At 51.0% G+C, this 23,793-nt stretch overlaps 2 protein-coding genes across 2 annotated transcripts in view; both read left to right on the top strand.

Annotated features, from left to right (window-relative positions):
- Window positions 1-13,233, top strand: part of Znf76 (zinc finger protein 76) — a gene marked incomplete in the record, with an annotated part of 20,849 nt that extends 7,616 nt beyond the window's left edge. Inside the window, 10 exon segments of the mRNA XM_017799887.1 lie at window positions 3,477-3,676; window positions 6,809-6,925; window positions 7,630-7,705; window positions 8,306-8,431; window positions 8,555-8,734; window positions 9,421-9,654; window positions 9,740-9,903; window positions 10,480-10,641; window positions 11,907-12,020; window positions 12,464-13,233. Of these exon segments, the coding sequence (XP_017655376.1) occupies window positions 3,477-3,676; window positions 6,809-6,925; window positions 7,630-7,705; window positions 8,306-8,431; window positions 8,555-8,734; window positions 9,421-9,654; window positions 9,740-9,903; window positions 10,480-10,641; window positions 11,907-12,020; window positions 12,464-12,568 (1,478 nt within the window).
- A 1,876-nt stretch (window positions 13,234-15,109) lies between these two features.
- Window positions 15,110-23,793, top strand: part of Def6 (DEF6 guanine nucleotide exchange factor) — a 28,449-nt gene continuing 19,765 nt past the window's right edge. Inside the window, exon 1 of the mRNA XM_008840107.2 lies at window positions 15,110-15,264. Within this exon, the coding sequence (XP_008838329.1) occupies window positions 15,169-15,264 (96 nt within the window). The 5' untranslated portion in view covers window positions 15,110-15,168. The remainder of the gene's footprint in view (window positions 15,265-23,793) is intronic.

Below are 23,793 nucleotides of genomic sequence, written 5' to 3'. Positions count from 1 at the left end.
GACCGGCAAGGACTGGGGGGACAGACACTAGCACAGGCACTATCATCCCCAGGGCACATACATACTTGCCTGGAGAATGGTCTTGGGAGTCAGGATAGGCCTTGGTGGTGGCTTTGGCACCAGACCAACCACAAAGACTTAGGCCTTTAAATTGAACCTGAGGGCATTGCAAACCAGGAAAAAGACTGCAAGCTCTTAAGATCTTTAAGAAGGAAGTTTCTAGGTAGGCGTGATAGCTCAAACATACGGTTCCCATTGCTCGGAAGGATAAGGCAGGATTGCTCAAGGGTAGTCTGGGTTACTTAGTGTGATTCTAGACCAGCCAGGGCTACAGAATGAGATGCTGACCCAAAAGACCAAAAGAAGAAACGAATAAAAGCTCCTAACGTACTGAAGAATAGTCACTTAGTCCAGACGTCTGTGGGCAGCTACACGCAAGTCACCACGCTGGCAGTGGAGCACGCAGAGCAGAGCAATGTCAGACACAATCTGTCCGCCCTGTCTACCAAAGCAGAGCGCGAGGTGAACTGGTGGCTGCACCCTGTGGAGACTCAGGCAAGGCTTCTCTGAGGAAGGACAGGTAGACTGGGCATGGGCTTCTAAACTTTCCCCACTTGTGACTCCTCTTTGCACAAGACATTTGTACGTGACTCGAGATACGCAGAGCGCGAGGTGAACTGGTGGCTGCACCCTGTGGAGACTCAGGCAAGGCCTCTCTGAGGAAGGACAGGTAGACTTATCAGGGGCTTCTAAACTTTCCCCACCTGTGACTCCTCTTTGCACAAGACATTTGTACGTGACTCGAGATAGATAGGAATATAAAATTGGCATACAGAGAAGCAGTTGCTGATAATGAATCATAAAATTATTTTAAAACAATTTTAAGCTCAACGATTAAGAGCACTTGTTGCTCTTGCAAAGGACCTGAGTTCAGTTCCCTGTACCCACATCAGACATATAAATACAAATTTAAAAATAAATTTAAAAATACAAATTTAAAAATAAATACAAATACAAATAAATACATATAAATACAAATAAATACATAAATACATAAAAATACATACACATACATAAATAAATAAAAATCTTTAAAAAAATAATTTAGCTGGGAGTAGTGGTGCAGCAGAGGCAGGCAGAGCTCTGTGAGTTCAAGGCCAGCCTGGTCTACAAAGTGAGTTCCAGGACAGCTGGGGCTACAGGGAGACCCTGTCTCAAAAAGACCAAAAAATAAAAAATGAAAATAAACAATTATTTGAGGGGAGGTACAAATAGGAAAGGAGATCTAAATGCTATCAAACTATATTGTATGAAAATTGTAAAAAATGCAATTAAAAACTAAATTGATTTTTAAAAAAATAACAATTCTGCCGGCATGATGGCTCACGCCTTTAATCCTAGCACTCAGGAAGTAGAGGCAGGCGGATCTCTGTGAGTTCAAGGCCAGCCTGGGCTACATAGTGAGTTCCAGGACAGCTGGGGCTACAGGGAGACCCTGTCTCAAAAAGACCAAACAAAACAAAACAAAAAAACAACAAAAAAACCAATTCTTTGATATACATCTAATTTTACCATTTTTTAAAGACAAAGCAAATTTGCATACTCAGATTTTTATGCTTGTTTTTTTTTCTTGTTTATTTTCTTTTCTTTTTCTTTTTTGGTCTTTTTGAGATAGGGTCTCCCTGTAACCCCCAGCTGGCCTGGAACTTGCTACATAGACCAGACTGGCCTCGAACCCACAGAGATCTGCCTGCCTCTGCCTCTGCCCCTGCCCCTGCCCCTGCCCCTGCCCCTGCCGATTAAAAGCGTGCACCACCACAGCAAGCTTCTGCCTCTCTGCCTCTCTGCCTCTCTGCCTCTCTGCCTCTCTGCCTCTCTGCCTCTCTGCCTCTCTGCCTCTCTGCCTCTCTGCCTCTCTGCCTCTCTGCCTCTCTGCCTCTCTGCCTCTCTGCCTCTCTGCCTCTCTGCCTCTCTGCCTCTCTGCCTCTCTGCCTCTCTGCCTCTGCCCCTCTGCCTCTCCCTCTCTGCCTCTCTGCCTCTCTGCCTCTGCCTCTCCCTCTCTGCCTCTCTGCCTCTCTGCCTCTGCCTCTGCCCCTGCCCCTGCCCCTGCCCCTGCCGATTAAAAGCGTGCACCACCACAGCAAGCTGTGCTTGTTTATTTTTACATGAAGAATTAAATCTTGCCTGAACATTTGGGCTACAACATGATGATGCGGATGTAGATCAACTTCATTTATTTTGTTTTGTTTTTGTTTTTTGAGACAGCAATTTTTTAAAAAAAATCAGCTGGGTGTGGTGGCACACACCTTTAATCCCAGCACTTGGGAGGCAGAGGCAGGCAGAGCTCTGTGAGTTCAAGGCCAGCCTGGTCTACATAGTGAGTTCCAGAACAGCTGGGGCTGCAGGGAGACCCTGTCTCAAAAAGACCAAAAAAATAAAATAAAATAAAAAAATCAAACCTATAATACTATAATCCAAAGAGATAGTAATTTGGTACTTACACATTAAGGAAAGGCAGTAGGAAAACACTGCCTTTATTTTTGTAAATAAACCACTATGTTTCTGTAAGAGCAGAAAACTGTGTGAGCAGTCTGCAAACGATAACATGGTTGTCTTGAATCTAAGCTAAGGTGTGTCAGACAGCGTTGGTGTCTGTTGTGTGGCCTGACAGCATGTGGAACACCAAGTGCATGTTGTGCTCAGAACGGAGGCTGTAGGGAGATCCTGCAGTACACCACTGGGGAGCACTCCCAGCAACACCACGAATTCTTTACACATTTGATTTTGAATTAATTTTTGGCCATTGCCCATTCAGAATTGTTTTACTATTTTCCAACTTTTAATGACCCCACATTCAGCTATCCAATGCCATGTGTGGTCACAACCCACAGCCTAGGGAGCTGGAGCCAGGGGAAAAGGAACGGCAGGTGGGCTCAGTACTCCAGATGAGACCCACCTATTCAGACATGGGGGCGCATTAGGAAGAAAGACACATTCAAGGGCCTAGACAGGGGAACTAGAAGGCTGTGAAGCAGGGCAGGAGTGGGAGGAAGCCGGAGGGAGGCAGCCAGAGTACTCAGGGCTTGTCAGAACAAGTGTTGGTCTTTGTCCTAAGACCATTTGGTCTGTTTAAGCATTTAGGTGGCAGGATGATTTTATGTCTGCAAAACTCCCTCTGGGTGCTATGCTGTTAGGAGGAAGTAGACCGGGCAAGGGGCACCTGGGCAGGAAGCCTTGGGGTCATCTAGGTCAAGATGCCAATGTCGCTCCTCTCAGTTCCTCAAGGAGCTACTGAGTCCCAGTCAGTGAACCATTGGAGATCTTGTTCCTGTGAGAAGAAAGCCCACAGTGAGGAGCGTGGAGAGAGTCCATGCTGAATCCTCCTTGCTGTGCTCACCACTCCCTAGCTGAAAGCCAGGGTCCCAGCCTGACCTCCTCCCCTGCATGGCATCAGGCTTACCTCATGTTCCCTGCAGAGGGCTATGACCCCAGCTCCCTGGAAGCTGTCCAGCTGGAAGACGGCTCCACTGCCTACATTCACCATCCTGTGGCTGTGCCCTCGGACAGCACCATCCTGGCCGTGCAGACGGAGGTGGGCTTGGAGGACCTGGCAGCAGAGGACGAGGAGGGCTTCACTGCAGACACTGTGGTGGCCCTGGAGCAGTATGCGAGCAAGGTGAGCACACCAGCGCTGCAGCCATCACCTGGGAAAGTAGGGTCTCACCTTGGCCCTCCCAGAACTTTACCTCTGGCCAGGCATGGCTGTAAATGCCTATAGTCCCAGTAACTGGCAGGTAGAGACAGGAGGATCTGGAGTTTGAAGCCAGCCTGGGCTACATGACACCCTGTCTCAAACAACTAAAACAAAACAAAACACAACTTCACCTCTCTAGAGGACAGTGGCAGCCTGTGCTTGGGTACAACCTAGGCTACTACTACTGCCTCAGCCCCTGTCCCTCAGCCCCTGAGCTCCTCAGCTCCCTCTGTCCCTCTGTCCCTCAGCCCCTCAGCTCCCTCTGTCCCTCAGCTCCCTCTGTCCCTCAGCCCCTCAGCTCCCTCTGTCCCTCTGTCCGTCAGCCTCTCAGCTCCCTCTGTCTCTCTGTCCATCAGCCTCTCAGCTTCCTCTGTCCCTCAGCTCCCTCTGTCCCTCTGTCCCTCAGCCCCTCAGCTCCCTCTGCCCCTCTGTCAGCTCCTCAGCTCCCTGAACACTCTCACATGTCTTTTTGCAGGACATGCATCACAGCCCACTGGGGCCCCTGACAGCTGTTGGCACTTACTGTTGTTTATGCTGTCTGAGGAACAGTGACCTCCTAGTTGGAAGTCAGGCCCAACCTCACTCTGGCTACTGTGATAATCCTCTGCTCTTTGGGAAAGCCCTGCCGTGTCTTTTATTAGTTCTCCTCCACTGAAGTGAGATGCTATTATATTTATTGCTTCTCTGAGACTCATTTAGACTTTTGGGAAAATAAGCCCAGTAGGCAGTGACCAGGACACACACACCAGTAGGCAGTGACCAAGACACACACGCCAGTAGGCAGTGACCAGGACACACACACCAGTAAGCAGTGACCAGGACACACACGCCAGTAGGCAGTGACCAGGACACATGCACCAGAGCAGCTGGGATTCTTGGAACACGGGGCTGAAGAGAAGGGCTGTGGCTCTCCCAGGGCCTCTGGGGACAGGGTCAGACCTATGAGTTTGCACATGGGAGTGCCCCCACCCCAGGTTGGACTGCAGAGCCTCAGGGTGGATGGGGCAGAGCTTCTAAGCACTGGCTTCCTCAAAGGCTGGGGAGGAGTTGGCCCTATAAACAGAGAGTAGCTGTGTGGTAGAAGGAAAGAGGAAATGGCCCTGTCTCTTTCAAAAAGAAGCATAAAACTTGACTGAAGGCTTCCTTGGGCCATGACCCATCCCAGCCACTGTTCCCTGAGGAATGGTAAAGACCAAATGGACAAAGAAAGAGACCTGAGCTTTTTAAAATCTTGAGCCCTGAGGTCTATGCTGGCTCTGTCACTCCATAGTCCAACCTTGGGTGAGTCACTCACTGCCCTGCCTGGCCTGAGCTGAGTGCTCTGTGATGGGACCAGAAGGTTTCGGTGGTCACTTCTGGGCCTGATGACCAGATGCCCTCAACTACCCTGGGAACTGATGAGATACCAAAATGAAATCTGAGTGTGTGTGAGGGTAGTCTGCCCACCATGGCCCTCACTCTCCACCACCAGTGTCCTTGAAAATGCCACCTGCTTGACCCCTGACCACGGAGCTGCCCAGGCAGAACTCATAGATTCCTACTTACCATGACTTCCAGAGCTGTTTCAGAAAGTCCTGGAAAGACTAGTGTGATCCCACAGCATCCCAGAAAGACTTCCCAAGGGACAGTCCCCCAGGACCCTGCCTAAGCGAGCAGAAGAGCATCGCACAGGTTGCGGATCTGAACCCAGGTCCTCATGGTTACACATTAAGCACTTTACCCTGAGTAATCTCCCTAGCCCCTTTCTGTCATTAAAAAAAATTTTTTTACTTATTACAATTTGTTTATTTATTTATTTATTTTTTTTTTTTTTGGTCTTTTTGAGATAGGGTCTCCCTGTAGCCACAGCTGTCCTGGAACTCACTATGTAGACCAGGCTGGCCTTGAACTCACAGAGATCTGCCTGCCTCTGCCTCCCTAGTGCTGGGATTAAAGGCATGCGCCACCATGCCTGGTGACTTCTTTTTTAAAAATACTTTATTATCGAGGCTGGAGAGATGGCTCAGGGGTTAAGAACACTGGTTGTTCTTGCGTAAGACCCAGGTTTGAGTCCCAGCACCCACATGGCAGCTAACAACTGTCTGTAACTCCAGTTCCAGGGGATCTGACAGTTTCTTTTGTCCTCCGCGGGCATTACACGACATGGGTGCACTTACCTACATGCAGGCAAAACACGCATACACATAAAATAAAAATAATTTTTAAAAAATTTTTAAAAATACTTTATTATCATTGTGTGTATATGAAATGTGAGTGTGGGTGCACATGCTTCACCACGTGTGGAGATCAGAAGACAACTTTTGCCAGGCATAATGCACACTACGGGGAGGGCAGAGACAGGTGGATCTCTGTAAGATTGAGGTCAGCCTGGTCTACATAGTGAGTTCCAGGCTGGGGCTACAGGGAAACCCTGTCTCAAAAATAAAACAAACATAGGCTCCAGGCTCTCCTTCAACCATAGGCTCCAGGGATTGAACTCAGGTGGTCAGATTTGGGTGGCAGTTGCTTTTGTGCACGGAGCCATGCCACCAGCCTGAGAGCTGAGACTTCTGCAGCACCCTTGGGGCATTTCTGGTTGGGGCCACCTTACTCTTGGCCCCTTGTCTTTCCAAGGGAACCCAAGTGATCGCAGCCCCAACGCCGGAATACTGCACATGCTCCCTCTTAACAGGTCTCTTACTGGGAAGAAGAGTCTTCTCCCATCAGCCCCAGCCCCAGGTGTTGCGGTCAATGGGGCTTCTGACCCTCAGCCTAGCTCACATGTGTTCCTTCCCGCATCCTCAGCTGTCTAGGAGAGACTTTCTTGAGTAGCCGCCACGGTCTCTTGACATTTAGTCCTCCCTTGACCCGTCAGACATGCACAGCGACTCCACATGCCAGCCCTGTTTCTCATATATCATGTCTGCGTGTCCATCCCTATCTGTCTGGTTCTGCCTCTGCCCCAGAGATCCCAGACAGTCTTAACTCTGTTTATCGAGTATTAGGTTGCCAACTGAGGTCCCTCCCCTCAGTGGAGAGAGTACATATAGGAACCCTGAGATATTTTTCCCACAGGTTCTGCATGACAGCCAGGCTCCCCATAATGGCAAAGGACAGCAAGTTGGAGACAGAGCTTTCCGCTGTGGCTACAAGGGCTGTGGACGTCTCTACACCACCGCCCATCACTTAAAGGTAAGGGCCTGGTGGGCAGCTTTCAGCTCTGCCCTCTTCCTTGCCAAGCTACAGGTCTGCCTTTCTACTATCACTGGACTGGCACTGCCCTCAAGTTGCAGATTACCTGCTGGAGGGAAGAGACCTGTGTGCAAGGGTGTCTGCAAAGGAGCCCAGGACACACAGAATGTGCTGGAGGGAAGAGACTCAGGACCCTGAAAAGAGCTAAAAAGCTCTTGTCCCTCTGTGTTGGGGAACCCTGCTGTTAAGGTCAGCTCCTTTCTCAGCAGGGGCTTCCTGCCTGACTTACAGGGAAAGTGCCTCCAAGCACAGATGCCTGACCACTGCCCCCAGGTTTTTTTCTATATGATAATTAGGCATTGCCCTATAGCCAGATGATAGGATCCCACTACTGCATGTAAATAAAGCATACTATGAGTGCTTATCTGATGAAGCTTTGGCTACTGCGTCCACACTATATTTTCCCTGACCCGCACTGAATAAACGGAGTTGTATCACTGAATCTGGAGCTGCCACTGAATAAATGGAGCTGTATCACTGAATCTGCCTCCCCGGAAGGGCTTTCTTCTGTCAGTGCTCACTGGCCATCCTGACCCTGTTCATCGCTTCTGCTCCCTTTGTCCTCATGGACTGGTGGCCAACGACCCACGAGAGGAGGGAGAGACCCTCACACCTCTGAGTTGCAGGTTTGCTTTTCCTCACAGGTACATGAACGAGCTCACACGGGTGACCGTCCATACCGGTGTGACTTCCCCAGCTGCGGAAAGGCCTTTGCCACAGGTAAACTACCTGGATGGAGACAGGACCTGAGGGAAGGGCTCTCGATCCAGCCAGCCCCAGCCCAGGTGGCGGGTGGCGCACGCCTTTAATCACAGCACAGAGGCAGGCAGATCTCTGAGTTCAAGGCCAGCCTGGTCTACTTAGTGAGTTCCAGGCCAGCTGGGGCTACAGGGAGACCCTGTCTCAAAAAGACCAAAAAATAAAAAATTTTAAAAAAGGGTTCTAGATCCACTTTGGGACCTTTCTGAAGGTGGCTGAGTACAGGCTGCTGTCCCAAAGAAATTGCCATGGGGTATGCGCTCAAGAAAACCCTACACCTAGTGAGAACCTAGAGAGTGTTGGACTGGCAGAGGAGAAGCCTGCTTCTTGTACCAGCTCTGGCAGCCATCAGCTGTGGACTGCTGGGGGCCATGCCCTTCCTGGGTTTCTAAAAAAACAGTGGGCTCTTCAGCTTCTCTCACCTGCTTGGGCATGGTGGAATAGATACTGGTCTAGCCTTTGCAGCCTTCCAGAGCATAGCCCAAGATAGCCTCCAAATGAGGCAGGCAGTCAGGGATCAGGTCCCACTGGCTGCTCTTACACTGCACTGCATGTTGACAGGCTACGGGCTGAAGAGCCACGTTCGTACCCACACTGGTGAAAAACCATACAAGTGCCCCGAGGAGTTGTGCAGCAAGGCCTTCAAGACCTCAGGAGACCTGCAGAAGCATGTCCGGACCCACACAGGTAGACACTTATGGGGGATGGGGGAATCACTTGGCCTTTCAAACAGACCCAAGCACAGAGCCACTCCTTCTTGCTCTACCTGACCCCCCTTCCTGAGCCACCCCTCGTACCCCATCTACACAGGTGAACGCCCCTTCCGGTGCCCTTTCGAGGGCTGTGGCCGCTCCTTCACCACATCGAATATCCGCAAGGTGCATGTGCGCACCCATACAGGAGAGCGGCCCTACACCTGCCCCGAGCCTCACTGTGGCCGAGGCTTCACCAGCGCCACCAACTACAAGAATCACGTGCGCATCCACACAGGTGGGCCAGCTGGCATGTGAGCCCCATCCCTCTTGTGTAGGCTTCCCGTCTGGGACACTTCTCAACTTCAGCCCTTCTCTGCCAGCCACTCCAGGCTGGGCCAGGGGTGGGTAGGTATCCCCAGACCACTGTCACACCCACAGTGAGCACGTCCTCCATTTGCAGTTGGGTCTAGTCTGACAGGGGTTGCCACCCTCTGGAGCTCCTGGGCACTTCTATACCCCTGAATTCTTCCATCTGCTGAGTTCCTGAAGGAGGCCAGGGTCAGGAATGGTCCAGAAAAAGCAGAGTTACATGTCACCTTCATCTCCGTCAGCACCCACTGTGCATTCGACTCATATCCTCACCTTTCCAGTGTCACAGGGCTTGTCCAGCCTTCCTTCATCTCTCACCATGTGTCCCATCCCTCCCATCCTGACACTTCATTCTCTGTCTCAGCCCCCAAGCCAGCACTGCAGCCCCTGCCTCTCACCCCTTCTCTAACCCTGCTCTGTCTTGTCTCTGGACACAGAGGTCCCGCTCTCTTGTTTTCCTGTCCTCCACTGGCCTTCTCCCCAACCAGGCCCACTCAGTCTCAGTTCTCAGCTCCCTCCCTCCGGCTCTCCCTTTGTGACCCTGCTCCCCACCCCCTTAGCTTCCCCCTTGCCAGCCCCAGTCCCACCCCCCTCACAGCCCAGTGTCCCCAGGGGAGAAGCCATATGTTTGCACGGTGCCAGGCTGTGGGAAGCGCTTCACTGAGTACTCCAGCCTGTACAAACACCACGTGGTGCACACGCATTGCAAGCCCTACACGTGCAGCAGCTGCGGCAAGACCTACCGACAGACCTCCACCCTGGCCATGCATAAGCGCAGTGCGCACGGCGAGCTGGAGGCCACTGAGGAGAGCGAGCAGGCCCTGTATGAACAGCAACAGCTAGAGGGTGAGGGATCGGGCAGCAGGGATGTGGGGCCTGTGGGGCTCCCCTGGCACCAGAGCAAGTAGCAGCCTGGGCTCTCCTCTCCTAGCTGCCTCTGCCGCTGAGGAAAGCCCACCACCCAAACGAACCCGCATTGCTTACCTTTCGGAGGTGAAGGAAGAGGGCGATGACATCCCAACCCAAGTGGCCATGGTGACCGAGGAGGATGGGACTCCCCAGGTGGCTCTGATCACTCAGGATGGTGCCCAGCAGGTAGAGGCCCTGGAGATGGGTGGGGCAGGACCGACTAGCCCCTCCACTCTGGGGATTCTGGGGAGCCCTGAAGTTCTCGGCCTCACCTCTACCCCAGCTTCTGTTTTACCTCTCTGCACCTCAAACACTGAAGGGACCAGTGTGTCACCCAGCCCCTGCCCCTTCGGTGCCTCCTCTGTCCCAGCTCTGGAGCTCCTCAGAATTAGGAGCATGGCAGTGCAAGGTGCTAGAAGCCACAAGCCCACCAGTGCTGCTGGCCAGCAGAGTATCTATGCCTTGGCCACACCCTGACTGTCTAGTCCACCCCTTCCTAGTCCACAAGTTAAGGACCCAACCTGCATGCTGCACGGTCAGAAACCAGAGCAGTAGGAGTAGGAGTGTCGGTGGGATGCTGCAAGCACTTCTCTCTACAGCCCTGGCCCCTTTGTGTGTCTGTCCCCTACCTCTCACCCCTGTGACCTGAAGCTGACCTAACTTACCATAAGCTAAGCAAGTCTGAGGCAGTAGATGCACCTCCCGGTGATGCGTTCTGACAACCTTCTCTGGCATACCATCTCATCTCTCTCCTGCCAACAGGTCAACCTATCCCCGGAAGACCTACAGGCCCTGGGGAGTGCCATCAGTGTGGTGACCCAGCACGGCAGCACCCTCACCATCCCCAGTCATCAAGACGACCTGGCCACATCTGGCACACACACGGTCACCATGGTCAGCGCCGATGGCACTCAGACTCAGCCCGTATGACCAGGCAGTTTGCTGTTCTCTTGTCCTTTCCATGGGCTGGGCATCACCGTGCAGGCCAAACTAATGAAGCCTTTTCATGATGCTTTATCATAAAGTTCTCCTCTTATCAGACCTGGTAGTACAGGCCTGTGATTCTAGCTACTTGAGAGGCTGAGGCAGGAAGATTGCAAACTTACAGTCAGCCTGGACAACTTAGTGAGACCTTGTCTCAAACTAAAAAATAAAAAAAGAACTAGGAGAATTGGGCTGGGCTTGGTGGCGCACGCCTTTAATCCCAGCACTCAGGAGGCAGAAGTAGATGGATCTCTGTGAGTTCAAGGCCAGCCTGGTCTACATAGAGAATTCCAGGTCAGCCAGGCTACACAGCGAGACCTTGTCTCAAAAACAAAGAACAAATAACAGACAAAAAAGGGGAGATGGGGGGCTGCTCTGTGATGGTGTACCTACCTGGCATGTGTGAGGTCCTGGGCATGGTAGTGCACGCCTTTAATCCCAGCACTCGAGAGTCAGAGGAAGGTGGATCTCTGTGAGTTCAAGGCTGGCCTGGTCTACATAGTGAGTTCCAGGACAGCTGGGGCTACAGGGAAACCCTGTCTCAAAAAGACAAAAAAAAAATTTCAAATGTCTCCCCTCAACCATAATCTTTCAAAGCCTTTAATAGAAACTGTCTCTGGACAGTTTCTATGCCCACACCCATAATCTCAGCTACTCAGGAGGCTGAACCAGTTGCTGACCTGTGCAATTTAGTGAGACTCTGTGTCAAAAAAAGGAGGGGGGCAGTGCTGAGATTAAAGGGAAGAATCAGCAATTAAGAGCACAGGCTGCTCTTGTAGAGGACCAGGATTCAAATCCTAGCACCCACATTGTGGCTATCAACTGTCTGTAACTCCAGTTCCAGGGGATCTGACACCCTCTTCTGACCTCCTCAGGAGGCATTGTACAACATGTGTGCACTTACATACATGGAGGCAATACACACATGCACATAAAAATAATATTTCTCAAAACATGAAAAGGACTGGGGATGTACCTCTTGGTAGAGTACTTGTCTTAGTGTGAACAAAACCCTAGGTTCAAACCCCAGCAGCAGCACCACCACTAAATCCTAAACTGAAGAAAAATCCCACCTCATTTAGCTCTGAGCCCTAGCTAATTATCTGACCTGTAATGGCTTTATCCATTCCCTTCTGGGTGGGGTGAAGAGGGGCCGGAAGGTGTGAGTAGGTGGAAGGTAGGTCTTCCTGCTTCTGTGGTTTCAGGTCACAATCATTACCTCTGGGGCCTTGGTGGCCGAAGATGCCAGTGTAGCATCTCTTCATCACCAACAGGTGGCACTGTTGGCCACAGCCAACGGAACGCACATCGCGGTGCAGGTGGGCACAGTATGGTTTGAAGAGATTCCAGACCGAGAAGGGGAATGGGGGAGAAGAGCCATTCCTAGCTGAGTCCTCTGCATGGCTGGCTGAGGCAGAATCGGGAAGTCCCTTCTTGCCTTTGGGGAAACTGATGGCAGTCCATCTGTAGTAGTTCAAGCCCTCTCTCTCCTTGAGTCTTTTTCTTCACCTGGGAGGTGAGGAGGCTAAAGTAGATTACCCCTAAGGTCCACATCTAGCCGGCTGCTCTTCTGTGAGCATGCTGGTCTCTCTGACCCTGAGCCAGCCTGTGATCCCCAGCTGGATCTAGCCTAATGGGACTCCTTATCAGGGAACTTCCTGTTCATTAGCACCCTAGTAAGAAAGAGCAGGTAGACCATAATACTACTCTAAAGCTAGGATCTGGGGAAAGGGGTGTCTCACTTTCCTGTACCTCTTCACAGCTCGAGGAGCAGCAGACCTTGGAGGAGGCCATCAGTGTGGCCACTGCTGCCATGCAGCAGGGGGCCGTGACCCTGGAGACCACAGTATCAGAGAGCGGCTGCTGAGCCCAGGAGGGCTGGCTCCCACACCGTGCTGGAGGAGGTGCCCTGCTCACAGGCAGCCCTGCTTCCAGGGGCCCCCGGCTGTGACTGACACAAGGGTGAGAAGACGGCAGGAAAACAGCCTGACTGGAGGGGCTGTGGGCCATGCCCAGATGAGGGCCAGGCAGTGGGCAGTGAGCTGAAGAGGACCAGCCTAGTCACTGGGCCGCCTTGGACACCTGCTTTCCTCCCTTGGGAGAATACTCTCCCCACTTCCGTCCACTCCCTTTCTCAGGGAGATGAGGACTAGGTGGACGAGGACTGGCCTCCATCCTGACTGGTCATACTGCCAGGGGAAAGGCAGCGAGCTCTTCAGCCCAGCCCCTCCCAGCAATAACCACCTCCTGGGGGTAGCCAGGATGCCTGGCCACTTGGCATAAGGGACTTCCTGCCACCACAGTCAGAATTAATTCCTCAGGGGCCTGTGGCTGGAGTAAAAGGTGCCCATCCCACCACCCCCAGCAGCTCCCCACTCTGTGGCAGAGAGGGGCCTGCACCTAGATTGCTGGGGATTGGGTTTGTTTGTGGTTTGGTTTTTTTAATTCTATTTTGATAATTATTCTTTCCTGCTCTGGGTGGTGGTGGCAAACGGGTGAATGAGTATTTAATAAAAGTTCCAAGTTTCCACCTAGGCTCCTCTTGTCCTTTCAGTGCTGGGCCTTGGTGGCAGGGCGGCCCCAGCCCTGTTTCCCTAGCACAACTCTACCCAACCTTGACACCTGCCTGGTAGGCTGGTCTCTCTGGGCCCAGATGGGAGGAAGGGCCAGTGAAAGATGAGTCCTAAGGAGCTGCCTGGTGGCTTCCTGCCCACATCTGAGCCCAACAGGACCAGAATTATCATTGCTCCCGCTGTGGCTGAAATTCTGCAGGCTTCAAAAGAACTCTGGGTTCCCCGCCTTGCTTTATGGACTGTAGCCTTGAGCCCCTCCATCCCCAAGCACCCCACCACACACAAAGCCCGAGGTGAGAGCAGCTGACGGCTACCTTGGCCAAGGTTGCTCAGATTCTGATGCCTCACTGCTCTGGTGCTCACATCCTAGCTCCATTACCCAGCTGGGGATGCCAAGCATCTGGGCCTATGCTGTGGGTTTCCAAAGCCATAGAGTGACCCCACTAAAGAGTGAGTGGTAAGACCAGAGCAGTCCCAACAGGGAGGGATGCAGGAAGACAGCTCCTGGAGATGAGCTGTAGGGTTGACGCCACCAGGGTGGGAACATTGCAGGGATTGTGGCCGCCTCTCCTGTTCTCTCCACTGCAATGCTGTGATGCATGTGCCCCCAGCCCCCTCCTGCTACCAAGAAGAGCCAGTGCCCAGAGCATGGGGAGCCAGCAAACTAAGTGCCAAGTGTCCTAACCAGGTATCCTCCCTTAGGATGCCTTGAGAGCTTAGAAAGCTCCCGTTTCCTGGTGGTTTGTTGGGGGTAGGATGTTGCTTGCTTGTTTTTAAGGCAGAATCAAGCCTCATAGCCTGGGCTGGCCTCAGACTCATTCTTGAGTTTCAGCTTCCCAGGTGCTGGGTTAACAGGTGTGTGTCTCCACACCCGGTTCCCATTTACTCTTAACACTAGCACTGTGGAAGCAGAGGGGCTGGAACATGCTCCCAAGGAGCAGGGTCCGAGAATTGAGAATTAGCCTCAACAGGCTGAAGCCTCACGGGCATTAGATATAGAGGAGTGGAAACACTCATGTGGAGGGCCCAATCCTGGCCTGTGCCAGGACCTCTCAGGTGACCCCACTATGAAGGTCACCTTATGTGCTTTAGATCTGGGCTTTGGTGTCCTCAAGGCCACAGCACAGAGTGGGCAGTGTTCTGAGTTCCAAGTGCTTAGCCCTAGCTGGCCTAGAACACATATAGACCAGACTGGCCTTGACCTCACAGAGATCAGCCTGCCTCCACCTTCCAAGTGCTGGGATTAAAGGTGTGTACCACCACACTCTCCAAGTGCCCTTTGGAGCCTAGGTCCCCTGTCCTGGAGACGTTCCTGGGTCAGTTCCCCTTCCAGCTGGGCACTTGTCTGTGTGAGTGGAGCCCCTCATTGAAGTCCTGCTAGGCAGCCCTAAAAGAGATCTACCCCAGGCCTGCTGTGTGTTTTACTTCCCCAGCTCAGATGTCCACACAGCTCAGTTAAGCGGGTACTTTGCATGTTACCAAGAGGAAACTGCTCTGGATTAACTCTGTTATCCAAGCCCTCCCACTTGCTAAGTGTGACTCCCAATCTGTCTACCTCCAAAGTCTAGGTGGACTTTATTTTTCTCTCCTTGAGCTGCCACCGGGAAGGTTCTGAGGCAAGGAGGTTTCTAAAGTGGTTCCACATGCCCAGGGAGCTAGGCCCTTGGAAAGGAGGGCTCCAGCTCTGGGAAACTTAGTCCTGGTCCCCTGCCGGGCCTGGGGCAGCAGCAGCCAGAACAACTACCTAGTCAGCACTGGAAGCCGGAGGGAGCAGGCAGGCAGGTGGAGCTCTCGCTCTGCACCAGGGCCTCTCTGCGGTCTGCAGCCGTTTGCATTTCCTGAAACCGGATCTTGGTGTCAGAGCCGCCCATGGGCCGGGGCGGGCGCCTCAGCCATGGCCCTGCGCAAGGAGCTGCTCAAGTCCATCTGGTACGCCTTCACCGCACTGGACGTGGAAAAGAGTGGCAAGGTCTCCAAATCCCAGCTCAAGGTGAGGGGCGTCCCCAGGGAACAGGGGAGGTTGATGGACTCACCACACCAGTCCCAGCTGACCAGAGTCAGGCACAGAAGCCCGGCTATATGGTAGGCACTTTGCCATCCATCGGCCCTGGCCTGGAGTGCAGCACTTGCACGGGGTAACCGGCCCATATGGCTCAGTGGATGCTGCCATCTGCTGCCCAGAGGCCCCAGTCAAGTGCGACCAGAGCCACTGAGCGGAACCCAGCCCCGACCGGATGGTAGAGGTGGCATCATGAGGTTCTGAGAGCCAGGAGCCAGGCTCCTTTCCAGGCTTCTTGTGAGCTCGCGATGTCATGCTTGGGCACGTACCTCGCTCCTCCCTGTGGCTGCCTCCTGCCTTTGAAGAAAGACAGTTAGCTAGTACTTGCCAGTCACTTCCTTTGGAGCTGAGAGAGGCATAAAGGCCTCCCCCATTTGCAGAGCAAACTGGCAGCTGACCCAGTAAGGTGGGCCAGGTGGGGATGGGTGAGCTCACCGTCTTGCCCCACCTACCAGCACAGGAGCACAACAGATTGGAAAACGCCTTAGGCCTTGGGACCTCAGGCAGCTACGGAAACCAAGCCCAGGAAAACCTGATCAGTGGCATCCTAATTGTCCTAAAACCATCACCTGGCCTAGACAGTTCTGCGGGCCAAAGGGTTTCTCTCTCCCTCTTCTGGTCCTGCCTAGGTGTTTTCTTCCCCACATTAGGTAAGGCAAGAAGCTTGGGTCTAGGCTGCTCAAACCACAGAGTGCTGGGGGAATGGGGCAGCATGGGCCTCGGTTCTCTGCTCCTGCCTAAGGGGTTCATTCACTCATGTAAATATTTTACTGAGTGCCCCCCATGAAGCTGTGGGGCCAACATGAGGCTAGGCTGTTTCCCCACCACCACCACCAAAAGAGGGGGCCATTCACAGCCCCCAGTGGTAATGACCAAGGTCCCTAGAAACCCTAGATGGAAAATAAGGAAAGTGGAGCAAAGGAGGTATGCCCCCTGATCCCAACTCACCCACACTGCTGAGGTTGGACCCTGTGAACCTTGGATTCACTGTTGGTTCTCTCTACCCGCTGGCCAGATTAGTGAGCATCTGATGAAGGATGTTTTACTTCCCCAGAAGGAGAGTCCACTACTACCTTTGTTCCCCTGGGGAGGCAGTCTTCCTTTCATCCTATTTAAGTCCCTCTTTTTAAAATTATTTATTAATTTATTTTTTGTTTATTTGGTCTTTTTGAGACAGGGTCTTCCTGTAGCCCCTTCTGGCCTGAATTCACAGAGATCCTCCTGCCTCTGCCTCCAGAGTGCTGGAATTAAAGGCATGCACCTTCACACCTGGTTTAGTCCCTCTTTTTTAGAAAACAAATTTATTATTTTTATTTTATGTGTATGAATGTATTGTCTGCATGTGTGTAAGTGCACCCATGTTGTGCAGTGCCCATGGAGGTCAGAAGAAGGAAGTCATCAGATCCCCTGGAACTGGAGTTATGGACAGTTGTTAGCCACCATGTGGGTACTGGGAATTGAACCTGGGTCCTCTGCAAGAGCAACCTATGTTCTTTGCCCAGGTGTGGTGTCACATGCCTTTAATCCTAGCACTTGGGAGACAAAGCCATGGGGATCTCTGAGTTCGAGGCCAGCCTGGTCTACATAGTCAGTTTCAGGCCAGCTGGGGCTACAAGGAGACCCTGTCTCAAAAAAAAAAAAAAAAAAAAAAGTAGCCTGTGCTCTTAACCACTGAGCTGTCTCTCTCCAGCCCCAAGTCCCTTTGACTGTAGTTCTTGTCATCTCCTTGAGTCCTGTCCATGGAAGGAAACTAGGTCATCCAAACACCAATCCTGCAGAAACTCTGTGCCCTACACCCACCTCCCACCACAGCTCTTGCTTTGAAGATACTATGTTCCACCTCTGTGACCCCTGAGATCTCTCCAGGCACCCGTGTATTTCGTATAGGGCAGGTGCAGCCCTCCAGTAGTTCCCATTTTCTGGGGTCTTCCCAGCTTAAGACTCTGACTGGCCCCATCCTGATTCCCTGACCTCCACAGGCTGAATATTTCTAGGGACGACTCTCTGAAGGTTTGTACACTTGAACTATGTACTTGACAGCTTAAATTGAGCCCACTTGCAGCAGCATATCTGGTCACACTGGATTAATGGTGAATTTCACCCCTACTTGACAGGAAACTATTCACTTTCAAAGTAACAGTGAGAGTCCTGGGCCATGTGGATGTGAAGCAGAAATAGTAGGGCTCGTGCCTAAGAAGGGTTTCCCCCAACCTGTAGTGGTAGACTCTGGAATGGGAGGAAGTAGTGATAGTGTTGGGGGTGGAGGGCAGAAGCAGAAAAGTAATAGAGAAGTGGTCAAAAGGCAGAGGAAGAAGTCAGGGAGACAGATACACCATCAGAGCACACCCTGTCCCCTGAACACTTGGGAATAGGGGAAAGGTCTCAGGGTTAGCCTGATCTTACTAAAACTGTCCCTAACCTTTAGGTCCTCTGTTGGGCCAGGCAGGAGACTGTACCTGCCCAGGGCAGGCTATGCCTATGGGAGCCACCTCTTCTCCCCTGACATGTGCATAGATGGCTGCCTTAACTATTCTGGGTGCATGCCTGCTGAGGCCAGGGGACGTAAAAGAAGGGCAAGTCTTGAGAAAAACCCAAAGAGCAGATGTGGCAGTGTGCATCACCCCAGCACTCAGGAGGCCAGAACTAGAAGGTCTTCTAGTGAGACCCTGTCTCAAAAAAGTAAATGAAGAAAAGCAAACAGAAGACCAAGGAATCAAGAGTAGTTTTGTTTTTCCTGGAGACTAGAAGGCTTATAGTGGGAAAAACAGGCTTTCTTTCCTGAATTCTTTTATTTATTCTTATAATTTTTAGTGTGTGTGTGTGTGTGTGTGTGTGTGTGTGTGTGTGTGTGTGTGTGTGTGTGTGTGTGTGTGTGTGTGTGTGTGTGTGTGTGTGTGTGTGTGTTGTGTGTTGGGCCACCACACACATGTGATGGTCAGAGGACAACTTGGGGAGGTGGTTCTCTCCTTCTACAGGTGGGTCCCAGGAATCACATTCAGGTCATCAGACTTGGCAGCAAGTGCCTTTACTGGCTGAACCATCTCACCTGCCCTCTGAATTATTTTATAAAATACAATGGACTTTGTGTAGTTGTGTTGTGAATAGTGACAGTAGACCAACAGATCTTTACTGCTGCCCAATGGACTCAGACTGAGCACAACACTTCTCAGAACCTTCTCTAAAGAGCTTGAGGAGGGAGTAGCCCTCCAGACAGGGCTGTGGAGAGAGGAGTCCCACCTAGTGAAGGCTTTCCTCATGGCCACACCTCTCCCCAGGAAGAGGAGGATCCCAGAGTTCCAGCAGCTGAGAGATAAACTGTGTGTGTGTCTCTAGCTTGATAAGAATCTTGGGGACAGCATCCCTTAACATCCCACAGTGGGCCAGAGCCAGGGGAGGTAAGCAAGATATTGCCTTTCAGGACTCTGACTCTCTCTCTCTCTCTCTCTCTCTCTCTCTCTCTCTCTCTCTCCCTCCCTCCCTCCCTCCCTCCCCTCTGTCACTCACTCACTCACTCACTCTACCCCTGAAGCCCAGAGAGTATCTCTTGGCCAAAGAAGGTTTTTGAACTTGAGCCTTGGGAGGGAAAGCAGAGAACAGCTAGTTTAGAAGCCTGCTGGCTAGGCACATCAGCTTTGTCTCAACCTCTAAGTGTTGTTGGTCTCCTGGGGCTGATGGGAGATGGGGAGGGGACTTAGTGATGTGGAATACTTGACTCAGAACCATTTAGGCTTAGCCCTAAACTGCTCTGCAGCTCCAGTGTCTCATCTATGGAGCAAGAGGGTCAAACTGGGGATCACCAAGCTATTCAGCCAATCTACAAAAATAACGACCGGGCATGGTGATACATGCCTTTAAGGCCTCTAGCACTCAGGAGGCAGAGGCAAGTGGATCTCTGTGAGTTCCAGGCCAGCTGGGGCTACAGGGAGACCCTGTCTCAATAAAAACAAAATAATAATGATAATAATAACAACAATAATAATTTAGATAGTAAAATGAGAAGCAGGTAATACAGATACTTAATGCCCTCGTCCAACCCTCCATCCCTTTCTTGCTCTCCGTAAGTTACACAGGTAATCCAGATCCCCCCGTTTAAAATTTCTAGCACTTGTCCATGATGGTGACTGGACTTTAGTCTCCCCAAAATACATTCAGTAACTCTTGCAAGGGTCTGCGTCTTTTAAAATATTTTATTATTTTTATTTTATGAGTATGAGTGTATTGCCTGCATGTATGAAAATACATCTGTGTCCTGCAATGCCCCCAGAGGTCAGAAGAGGGTGTCAGATTCACCTGGAACAGGAGTTAGGGATGGCTGTTAGCCACCATGTGGGTGCTGGGAATTGAACCTGAGTCCTCTGCAAGGGCAGCTAGTGCTCTTCTGCTGAGCTATCTCTCTATCTCCAAGGGTCTGTGTCTTTTCAAAGTATGACTTGGGGCTGGGTGTGGTGGTGCATGCCTTTAATCCCAGCAGAGGCAGGCAGATCTCTGTGAGTTCAAGGCCAGCCTGGTCTACATAGTGAGTTCCAGAACAGCTGGAGCTACAGGGAGACCCTGTCTCAAAAAGAGCCCCCCCCAAAAAAATACTGGGGAAGGAGTCCCTTACTAACCTAGTTCCAAAGGAGTTTCCAACTATTGACGTGTTTGCAAGGTGTGCACAAAACCCCAGGGTTGCAACTTTAGTCAGTACTTGTGTTGGGGTGGGTTTTTAGGTGATGCTGCTTTTGCATCATCCCTGGCCCTGTAAGTAACCCCTCACCCAAGCTCCTGTAAGTAACCCCAATAAAAACTCATCGGTTCACAGTGTAGGAATCTGATGCAATCATTATTTGCTCTGTCACATTGCACAACATGGGTGCACTTACCTACATGCAGGCAATACATACATACACATAAAATAAAAATAATAAATAAAAATTTTTTTTAAAAAAGTATGACTTGGAACCTAGGCTCTAATTTTAAAGAGCTGGGCATGGCATTGCATGTCTGTGATCCCAGCATTCAGGCTGAGGCAGGTGGATCTTGAGTTGGGGATCAGCCTGAGCTACATATTATGACTGTGTCAAAAAAAAGAAATTAATTAGTTAAATAAACAAAATAAAGATCATAGTCTAAGCTGGGCATGGTGACTGACACTTATAATCTAAGCACTTGGGAGACTGAGGCAGGAGGTTTGCTGAGAGTTTGAGGCCAGCCTGGGCTACACAATGAGTTCTAAGTAAGCCTAGACTGCAGTGTGAGATCCTGTCAAAAAGAGCCAAAAAAGCAGGGGCTGAAGAGATGACTCAGCAGTTAAAAACCTTGCTGCTCTTGCAGAGGACCCAGGTTCCCTGCAGCGCCCAACCATCTGGAACTCTTCTTTCAAGGGCTTTGATAGCCTTTTCTGGTCTCTAAGGGTACCAGGCATGCGTGTGTGTGTGTGTGTGTAATATATATATATATATATATGACAGGATATATATAATATTATATATATATATATGACAACAAAACACTCATACACACAGAAAATAAAAATAGATCTTTTTTTAAAAAACAAGGTATCATTATATAACCCTGGCTGGCCTGGAACTAAGTAGACCAGATTCACAGAAATCCACCTGCCTCTGCCTCCCAAATACTGGAATTAAATGTATGCACTACAACACCTTGCTAAAAGTAAATATTTAAAAATTTTTAGCCGTGCATGGTGGCGCACACCTGTAGTCCTAGCACTTGGGAGGCAGAGGCAGGCAGATCTCTGTTAGTTCAAGGCCAGCCTGGTCTACATAGTGTGTTCCAGGACAGCTGGGGCTACAGGGAGACCTGCTTAAAAAAAAAAAATTTAAAAAGTAGAGATGGCTCAGCGGTTAAAAGCACTGACTTCTCTTGCAGAGGACCCGTGTTCAGATTCCCAGCACCCACATGGCGGCTACGAACCGTCCTTAACTCCAGTTCCAGGGGAATCCGAAGCCCTCTTCTGACCTCCGCGGCATTGCACGACACGGTTGCACTCACATACATGCAGGCAATACACTCATACACATAAAAATACAATATTAAAAAAAAAAGTAGAGCTAAAAAGAGCACTGTTTAGAAAAGAGACGGTTCCTGCTTTGTGAGGTCACTGCCTGGTGCTTTTACAAATTCCCACCCCTGTGTGCACCTCTGCCCCTTGTCAGACAGGGCTTCTAGATCTGGAGGCTGGGGACAAGAGAGCCAACTCTGATTCTTGTGGTCAGTGTGAACATGAAATCCCCTCATCTCCCTACACCTGGGTCCCGAAAGAGCTCTGTTCTCTAAGGAGAATGACTCCACCCCACTCTCACAGAGTTAAGAGTGAATAACAAGCCGAGTGTGGTGTTGTACCCCTTTAATCCCAGCACTGGGGAGGCAGAGGCAGGCAGATCTCTGTGAGATCAAAGCCAGCCTGGTCTACATGATGAGTTCCAAGCCAGCTGGGGCTACAGGGGGATTCTGTCTCAAAGAAAAAAGTGACTTCACAGAGCCTCCTTGGTGAGTGGCTGCCCTCCCAGAGGTTAGGGTGGAGGGTGGTAGGGGACTGTGGGTCTTCTCTCTCAGGTTTTCTGGAGGATAGCAAGCGGAAAATACAGATACCTGGGCTCCACCCTTGGAAACTCTGAGTCAGGGCAGGCAGGGCTTTCAGTTTCACCAGCTCCGGGGTAGACCCAGAGCAGGACCTTGGGCAAGCACCCTCCACCACTTCCTCCCTGAGCCTTCATTTCCTCAGGAGGATAATGACAGTCCCTGCCTCCGGGAGCTGGGGATTGATTGAGATCTGCCAGTGAGCTCCTGCCCAGACACTCCTCCACCCCAGCCATTTCCTTTCCACCCTGATCCCTCTCCCTACCCTGTGCCCACCCCCAAGCATAGGAAACCTTGTCCTCTGAGGCCAGCCTCTCCATGGAGAGGGCCCTGAATGCCTGCAACCCGGAGTACTGCCTCCTTTCCAATCCTGACAGCTTGCAGGGGACAGAACCTCAGCACAGGGCACTTCAGTCCAGTGCAAAAGGTACAGGTGAAGAAACCCAACTCTATAGGTCTTGGAGGCAGATGCACTAAGGAAGGGAACAGGGCTGCAAAAAAAAAAACCAAACCTCAGTTGATAGAGTGCCTGCCTAGTATGCATGAGGCCCTGGATTGGATCTCCAGTCTGCAGAAACTGGTCATGGTGGCATATACCTATAACCTCAGCACCCAGGTGGTGGAGGCAGGAGGATTAGGAGTTCAATATCAGACATAAAGAGTTTGAGACCAGCCTGGGATACTTGAGACCCTGTGTCAAAAAAAAAAAAAACAGGAGTGCCAGCTCTCGGAGGCAGAGGCAGGCTGATCTTTGTGAGATGGAAGCCAGTCTGGAGTTCCAGGCCAGCTGGGGCCTCAGGGAGACCTTGTCTGAAAAGGACCAAAGGAAAAAAGAAAAAAAAAAAACCAGATGATTCAGTCCATGACTATCTGATGTGTTTTTTCCCTCATTTTTACTGTGAGGCATCTGCGTTCAGTCAATTATTTTTTTATTACATTTATTTATTTATTGGGAAAGAGCACACATGTGGAGGCTAGATGTCTTGTTTTTTTTTTTGTCTGTTACTTTGTCTGTCCCCCCCCCACCCCGGGAACTGAGGACTGAACCCAGGGCCTTACCACTGAGCTAAATCCCCAACCCCACATGTGGAGATTAGAAAACAACTTGTAGGAATTAGTTCTCTCCTGCCATGTGGGTCCTGGGAATTGAATTCAAATCATCTGGCTTGGTAGCAAGGGCCTTTACCTGCTGAGCCATCTTGCTGGCCCAACAGATAGTTACTGAGCACCTATTATGTGCATGTGCCAGGCCCAGAGACAGCAGGGAATGAGAACTCTTACCTTCCTGGTGATAAATATTCAAATGTCTAGTGTGTTGGAAAAGGGTTCATGGCAGAGAGAACTAAAGCAGACTGAGATGGTAAGTGTGGGGCTTAGAGGGGACTGGGTTGTACATTGAAATAAGATAACCAGGGGAATCCTCTCTGAGAAGGTAACATCTACATAAAACCAGGAAGGAGGTGAGGCTTTGTGGTGACCTGGGAAAGGAATGATCTAGGCTGTAGGGACAGCAAATTCAAAGGCCCAGAAGCAAGAGCATGCCTGGACTGTGTTGAACACCAAGGAGACCAGAGTGGCTAGAGAAAAGGGAGTAAGAGAGATGGGGTCAGAGAAGATGTGGCATGCAGGCCAGGCCATGGGGCCTAGAGGCCCCTAGAAGGACTACAGCTTTTACTCTGAGATGGATGGGAAGATATTAGAGGATCTAAGTTAGACTTCAAGAGTCACTCAGAGACATTGGACACACAGATCCAGGAAGGACGTCAAACCACACTGGGGGGGCCTGGAGAGTAAGCTTAAGAGTTCTAATTGTCCTCAAGGAATGGGCAACACCCAGGAATACACAAACAGGGAACAGCACAAGATTGTTTCACAGAG

Source organism: Nannospalax galili, unplaced genomic scaffold (genome assembly GCF_000622305.1).
Source record: "Nannospalax galili isolate Female #2095 unplaced genomic scaffold, S.galili_v1.0 scaffold538, whole genome shotgun sequence".
NCBI lineage: Eukaryota > Metazoa > Chordata > Mammalia > Rodentia > Spalacidae > Nannospalax > Nannospalax galili.
This window is presented reverse-complemented; position numbering and strand designations above follow the sequence as displayed.